The sequence below is a fragment of the Rhinoraja longicauda genome, chromosome 30 (genome assembly GCF_053455715.1).
Source record: "Rhinoraja longicauda isolate Sanriku21f chromosome 30, sRhiLon1.1, whole genome shotgun sequence".
NCBI lineage: Eukaryota > Metazoa > Chordata > Chondrichthyes > Rajiformes > Arhynchobatidae > Rhinoraja > Rhinoraja longicauda.
The window spans coordinates 8,388,084-8,395,593 of NC_135982.1; the positions used below are offsets into that span (position 1 = coordinate 8,388,084).

Consider the following 7,510-nt stretch of genomic DNA (forward strand, 5'->3'; position numbering starts at 1 on the left):
GGAGAAGGGCCTTGGTCAGGGATGTGACCAAGAACCCTATGATCACTCGTACAGAGCTCCAGAGTTCCTCTGTAATGATGGGAGAATCTTCCAGAAGGACAACTATATCTGCAACACTCCTCCGATCAGTCCTTTATGGTAGAGTGGCCAGACGGAAGCCACTCCTCAGTAAAAGGCACATGATAGCTCGCTTGGAGTTTGCCTAAAGGACTCTCAGACCATGAGAAACAAGATTCTCTGGTCTGATGAAACCAAGATTGAACTCTTTGGCCTGAATGCCAAGAGGCACCGCTCATCACCAGGCCAATACCATACCTACGGTGAAGCATGGTGGTGGCAGCATCATGTTGTGGGGATGTTTTTCAGCGGCAGGAACTGGGAGACTAGTCAAGATCGAAGGAAAGATGAACGGAGCAAAGTGCAGAGAGATCCTTGATGAAAACCTGCTCCAGAGCGTTCTGGACCTCAGACTGGGGCGGAGATTCACCTTCCAACAGGACAACGACCCTAAGCACACAGCCAAGACAAAGCAGGAGTGGCTTTGTGACAAGTCTGTGAATGTCCTTGAGTGACCCAGCCAGACTTGAACCCGATCGAACATCTCTGGAAGGACCTGAAAATAGCTGTGCATCGACGCTCCCCATCCAACCTGACAGAGCTTGAGAGGATCTGCAGAGAAGAATAGGAGAAATTACCCAAATACAGGTGTGCCAAGCTTGTAGCGTCATACCCAAGAAGACTTGATGCTGTAATCGCAAAGGTGCCTCAACAAAGTACTGAGTAAATGGTCTGAATACTTGTGTAAATGTGATATTTCAGTTATTTCTTTTTAATTACTTTGCAAAAATTTCTAAACACCTGTTTTTGCTTTTTTATTATGGGGTATTGTGTGTAGATTGATGATAAAAAAATGAATTTAATCCATTTTAAAATAAGGCTGTAATGTAGCAAAATGTGGAAAAAGTGAAGGGGTGTGAATACTTTCTGAATACACTATGTTGGGGGTGATGGGTGGGTTAAAAAAAGCAGTATTATCATATCATATCATATCATATATATACAGCCGGAAACAGGCCTTTTCGGCCCTCCAAGTCCGTGCCGCCCAGCGATCCCCGTACATTAACACTATCCTACACCCACTAGGGACAATTTTTACATTTACCCAACCAATTAACCTACATACCTGTACGTCTTTGGAGTGGTCACTTTAAAGCAGTAAACTTCCATTGTGGGTCCTAAAGCTTGGTCACATTAACTAATGTAACCCTTTTAAAGTAATGCTTTGTGTGGCATGCACTTCTGGTTGAAAAGATTTAGGTTGGAAGTTTCATTATTATCTATTCAAAAGATGAGTGGATTGTTTGCATTTGCCACCACATTTGGTACAACTACGGAATAATGTCAAAAGCACCACATCCAAAAGAATCTTAAAAATAGTATCCCTGCTGAAGAACTGGTTGTTTCAATGACTCATTCAGTGTTGAGTGAAAAAAATATTCCCCACTGTGGCTGGAGGGAGAAATCACAATTAAAATCTAATCATTGTGGGAGTGAAATTTCAGCTAAAGTTGTCACCAACTAATGTATGGTGCATTAGTTAATGAGCACATCTGTTAATTTGTTCTTCCAGTTTCATTTTGAATGATGCCCTCGTAGTTCAATATACGAGGTGATGGTTGTTGCAAAATTATACTGATCACTTGACTGATGGAATGTTTGAAAGCTTTTTAAAAAAATTGCCCGCATTTCGTGAAATGTAATTGTTGTTGATGGGGGTCATGTGGAGAGATATGCTTTCTGACATTAAAATGGAAGAGAAACAGGTGTGCACTTAACATCTGGTTGGCTTGCATGAATCGAGCGGTTGCTGCAGAGTTGGTTCAGACTGACTAGCAGACGTCTTGATTAAATCAGTTCCTGATGTATTTTACTGTGAACAAAGTAAGGTTTGGCTGGACTCCTCTGGGCTGAAAGCGAGAACTCTCCCCGATGGTCAGTAAATAGAGATCTCAGTGGTGAAAAACAGCTGGAGCTTCATAAGATTCTCTTACAGTCAGCAGAGGATTTGTGCTTTGATGAAGGGCCAGTTGGCAGTTGCCAGTTGGCCTCAAATCATATTCTTTCAATTAATAATTTTTCTTCAAAGATTTAAAAACTACCAGATGGGACATGTAAAGGGAAAGCACTCTATTTTTGATAGACCTTTCTTTTTATTACTCTTAAAATTTTGTGCCTGTAAATGTCTGCTCCTCTTTCCTCACTTACGAGACGACATTACTCCAGATTTTCACAGCCCTATGATATCTCTCCTAAGTGGCCACCTTCAGGTGAGTTGAAGTAGAACAGTGTGAAGTGGCAATCTTTAGAGCATCACTGTCAAACTGGCCCAAAGTTCACAATTCTGGGAATGATTTCCCACCATCCCTGTACGTTGTGCTGGGATGTTTGAACCAATTTCATTCATTAAAATAACATTACTTCATTCCTTTAATTCAGTACAAAACTGAACCTGGATAGTTTGTTTTACCCATCAGGTTATTCGGGAAGCATTATTGCCTGATCTTTTGACATTTTAGTGTTTTAATTTTCGGCTTTTATCAAATGTAGTTTAGGTTGTTAAGTTTAGTCTATTCAGTACTACATTTTCGTTACTCTTCAAGTTTTGCCATAAAATCTTGGATCAGTTAAGGGTATTGATCATGAATTATTTTGGGAAAGGATATTGAGGTGAAATTGCAGATTGTAAGATGAAAATTTGTTGAAAAGTGAATCATGTTCATTGATTTATCCCAAAGTGCAGCCTGATTCATTCTGTGCACTTGGTGGAATCTTCACTTGAATACATGAGGAATTACCCGTTACACTTTGCAGGTCAAATGGTTTTCAAGTTTTGAACTTTAGAGTCCATGTAAGATATGGAAGTTTATAAATTGATTGTTTTCAGTTCAGCAATTGTAAATTGTCAGAAAAATTACAGCTGTATAGTGTTTCGTATAATTTGTTAATTACAATATGTGAACCATGGCTATTTTCAGGAGTACAGTAAACCCTCGTTATAACAGACCATGTGGGGGGAAATGGTGTCAGTTATCGCCGATTGTCCGCTATAACCAAGGAAGGTATTATCTTGGAGTAACCCAGCGGTCAGACACCATCTCTGGAGAAAAGGAATAGGTGACGTTTTGGGTCGAGACCCTTCTCCTTCACGACCCAAAACCACCTATGTTACTGAGTTACTGCAGCTTTTTGTGTCTATCTTCATTTAAAACTAGCATCTGCAGTTCCTTCCTGCACACAAGGTGTGCAGTTGAAACAAAGAACTGCAGATGATGGTTAATACACTAAAGGGCTCAAAGTGCAGGAGTAACTCAGCGGGTCAGGCAGCATCTCTGCAGAACATGGATAGGTGACGTTGGGACCCTTCTTCAGACTGATTCAGTCTGCTGAGTTACACCAGCACTTTGTGTCATTTCACCTTAAAACTAGGCATTGATGCCACTGGTCTGTATCAGTGAGCCCTTCTTCACCATCTACCACATGGTCCGGTTGAAACAACTGTTGTTGTGGCTCACATTGAAGCCCTTCACTGACCGTGCTTTCTTCAGGCCGCCGCTACCGACAGGATGTGCTTGGTCATTGGTGGAATATGTCAGCGATCCTGCACGTGGCAACAGCATCAGGAAAGTGTTGTCCCCAGGGGCTGCAACATGAGGTGCGACAACAGCTATGTCAACCGGACCCTGCTGTGGCTGGTTCACCTTGCAAGCTGGGGCTAGTGTCGGCGGCCGGGTGTGTTGTGGCCAGGTACCTCCGCTAATACCAAAATCTGTTATAAAGAAGTCTGTTAAAATGAGGGTTTACTGTAGAGACCAACAAGATCTGGGCAATGCATTATTTGAACGATTTACCACCAACACATACATGATAGAGGAGTTTCAGTATTATTATTATGATAATAATAATGCTGAATAATACGGCATGGTGGCGCAGCGGTAGAGTTGTTGCCTTACAGCGAATGCAGCGCCGGAGACTCAGGTTCGATCCTGACTACGGGCGCCGTCTGTACGGAGTTTGTACATTCTCCCCTGACCTGCGTGGGTTTTCTCCGACATCTTCAGTTTCCTCCCACACTCCAAAGACGTACAGGTATGTAGGTTAATTGACTGGGTAAATGTAAAAATTGTCCCTAGTGGGTGTAGGATAGCGTTAATGTGCGGGGATCGCTGGGCGGCGCGGACTCGGTGGGCCGAAGGGCCTGTTTCCGCGTTGTATCTCTAAATCGAAAATAATATACAAAGATTAGTCTAAATTACGTTAGTAAATAAGATAACCTGGAAGTGAAATAAGAAAATAATTCTGAGTTTAGTGTAGTTTCAGTTTGAAGATTTCCATGAAAATAAATTTCACTCTGAAGATAAATCAGTGGAATCACTTATCACTATTCACCTTGAACAGATAGTGTGTCATCAAGTAGCCATAGCTCGTTTTTATTGTCTGTTTAATGGCATGTGAAAAGCTACTTCTGAAATAATGCATAAATCTTTTTAAGCAAATTAGTTTGATTTCCCTCCCCCCACCCCCAAATTCAAAGTGTAATCATAGCTTCTATTCTTATTAACGAAAGCAAAATAATTCTTCTAGTTGGCTTTCCATGATCTTGCCACTATTCCCTCTAATTGTTAGTGGTTTATTTTTAGGAAAAGATAAATAAAGTTAATTACAGATGCCTTCACGCAAGTGAATTGGTGTCTTTTTTTGGGTGGAATTAATGAACTGAAAACAGAAGAATTCTTCTTAAAATAATTTGGAAAGTGGTTGTTTAAATAACTTTGAAATAGACATTCAAAGGAGCTTTTAAATAATATATTGTAACTAAGTGCCTGGTAACCCAACTGTGTACTCCATCCTAAAAAATAATTCTAGCTTGAAGTAATGCTCAGAGTTTTCATGAGCAGACCTGCTGAGAAGCTGCATGATAACATTAGCTGGATGTGCATGTGTGACCGCTTGGTGCTACATTCTATCTTCCAATGGTTCAAATACTGAGATGAAAACGTTCGAAAGCACACCTAAACAGTGATGTGTATGCATGTACAGGAAAAATAGAAACCTTTCAAGTTGTCAGTTTGACAGTGGTGTACATGAGGGGTTGTTTTGGAATACAATATCAACTTGTCAGCATAAACAAGGAATGTTGGTGTTAGTTTGGAATCTCATTGTCGGGGCAGGTTTTTCTGTGTTGGGTTATCCAACGGCGGCAGTGCAGATGGTTTAGGGCAGCACAGTATGGCAGCAGTAGAGTTGCTGCCTGACAGTGCCAGAGACCCGTGTTCGATCATGACTACAGGTGTGGTACAGTTTGTACGTTCTCCCTGTTTTCTCCAAGGTGCTTCAGTTTCGTACCACACTCCTAAGACATGCAGGTTTGTAGGTTTATTGGCTTTGGTAAAAATTGTAAATTGTCCCTAGTGTGCAGGATTATGCAAGTGCACGGGGTGAATGCTGGTCGGCACGGACCTGGTATGTCGAAGGACCCGTTTCTGTGCTGTATCTCTAAAGTCAAGATGGACATGGCCAAATGAGATTCCTTCTGCAGAAATGAATTGATGTCCTCTCTATGAGAGGATAGATGACCTGTGCATTTGAAATATTATTCCACAAATTAAAAAGCAAATTAATGATGTTCTTCATATTAAGTAAAGAAGTTTTAATATCAGATTCATGTGACATTAGTTAGTACCTAATACTTGGTTGGGTCCTATGTTCCCTGAATAAAGATAATTTTTTTAATAGATGTCTAAATAACATGGGGTAATTTTAATTTTTTTTACTGCTAAATAGTTTGAGGTGAGAGGGGAAAGATTTAATAGGAATCTGAGTGGCAACATTTTCCACTCAGAAGAATGGTTGGTATATGGAACGAGCTGCCAGAGGTGGTAGTTGAGGCAGGTACTATAACAACATTAAAAAGACATTTGGACAGGTGCATGGATTGGAAAAGGTTTTGAGGGATATATAGATGGGGCATTTTGGTCGGTGTGGGCAAATTGGGCCAATAACCTGTTTCCATGTTGTCCGAGACAAAAACATTCTAGGTATTACAAAATTGAGAAAAAGGTGGAAAATTGCAAGACGATTTTCATTATTCGTCACGTTAAGGGACAGGTATATTAATGTATTGTTGAATGAATTTCTGAACTGATTCCATTCAATTGCAGAGCTGCCTCCTCGAAGTCACTTGGGAGTCGGGTTCTGTTTTATATATTTTTTCTCTCATTTGACAATGCCTGTTGTTTTCAAATGTGTTTTCATTTATCGTGAAACTTCCCCTTGGGGAACTGTTTATTAAGAGTTAATAAACTCTTCAATTATATTAGCATTTTTAATATTTATCCTACATCTGAATTTTGAATAAATACTTGTGAAAATTATTTACATACATAATTACATTTCCTGTAGATTCTGGCCGTGAGCTTGTGATCACAGACCCAGTAATTAGGAGTCGGGAGCTCTTCATTTCAGATTATGTAGACACCTACCATGCTGCAGCACTCAGGCAAGTTTGAGTAATTAATGTGATGGTTTATTTGACTAAAGCAGCAAGATTGAAATATTAATTGGTTTTAAAATATTGTCATGACAATATCAATTACAAATGTTTTTTCCTTACAGAGGGAAATGCAATATTATACATTTTTCTGACATACTTGCCGCGAGAGAATTCAAGCCACAACTGGACCAATTTTTTTATATTCTGGGCTACAACCCAGAGACGAGGTAAGGAGGTGACACGCGCAAGTCAAAAATAATGCAGATGCTGGAAATCTAAAATTACGATACAAGCAACTTTGATATTTCTGTATTTGAGTCTGAAGAAGGGTCTCGACCCGAAACGTCACCCATTCCTTCTCTCCAGAGATGCTGCCTGTCCCGCTGAGTTACTCCAGCATTTTGTGTCTAACTTGAGTATTTCCAACATTTTCTGTTTTTATTTGAGGAAGTATTTGTTTTGACACCAGTCCTGAACTACTGCACAAAATATTGTTTAGTCAAATGTGGAGAATGCCTCTGCCTATTTTCATGACAAAGCAAATGAAAGCGTGAGTGACATTGTAAAGGAAATATGCCGCTAGCTAAACTGATGGAATAATTAGAAAATCACAAGAATAGTTATTATAAGAGGCACACATTAACAATGACCCTGCTCATTGCCATAACAAATTACGATGATGGGTTTTGCAGCTATCAATTTCTCAAGATACTGTTTCATCTTTATTTTTCTCATTCCATAGTCCTTGCCCTCATCAAGTCCCTACACTGATCATGTAAATGACTTCAATCCAACATCACATTGACTTGTTATCATCCTGAGAGAAAGCGGCCCCTCTATTATGTTCTAGGCTACTTCCTGCACACGCATCACCAGAATGGGGAATTAAATTTGTGCTCCACAATATTTATGTACATGTCCTTAAGTGCCTTTCACCGTCTGCAACAATGGTGTAGCCTG

General features: G+C 40.1%; 1 protein-coding gene across 3 annotated transcripts in view; it reads left to right on the forward strand.

Annotated features, from left to right (window-relative positions):
• The window catches only part of LOC144608061 (arginine-glutamic acid dipeptide repeats protein-like), a 258,178-nt gene extending 251,349 nt beyond the window's left edge, over positions 1 to 6,829 (forward strand). For all 3 annotated transcript variants that reach the window (XM_078425325.1, XM_078425326.1, XM_078425327.1), the window contains 2 exons: positions 6,460 to 6,556; positions 6,673 to 6,829. In XM_078425325.1, the coding sequence (XP_078281451.1) occupies positions 6,460 to 6,556; positions 6,673 to 6,781 (206 nt within the window). In that variant the 3' untranslated portion in view covers positions 6,782 to 6,829. The remainder of the gene's footprint in view (positions 1 to 6,459; positions 6,557 to 6,672) is intronic.
• The last annotated feature ends 681 nt before the right edge of the window (positions 6,830 to 7,510 follow it).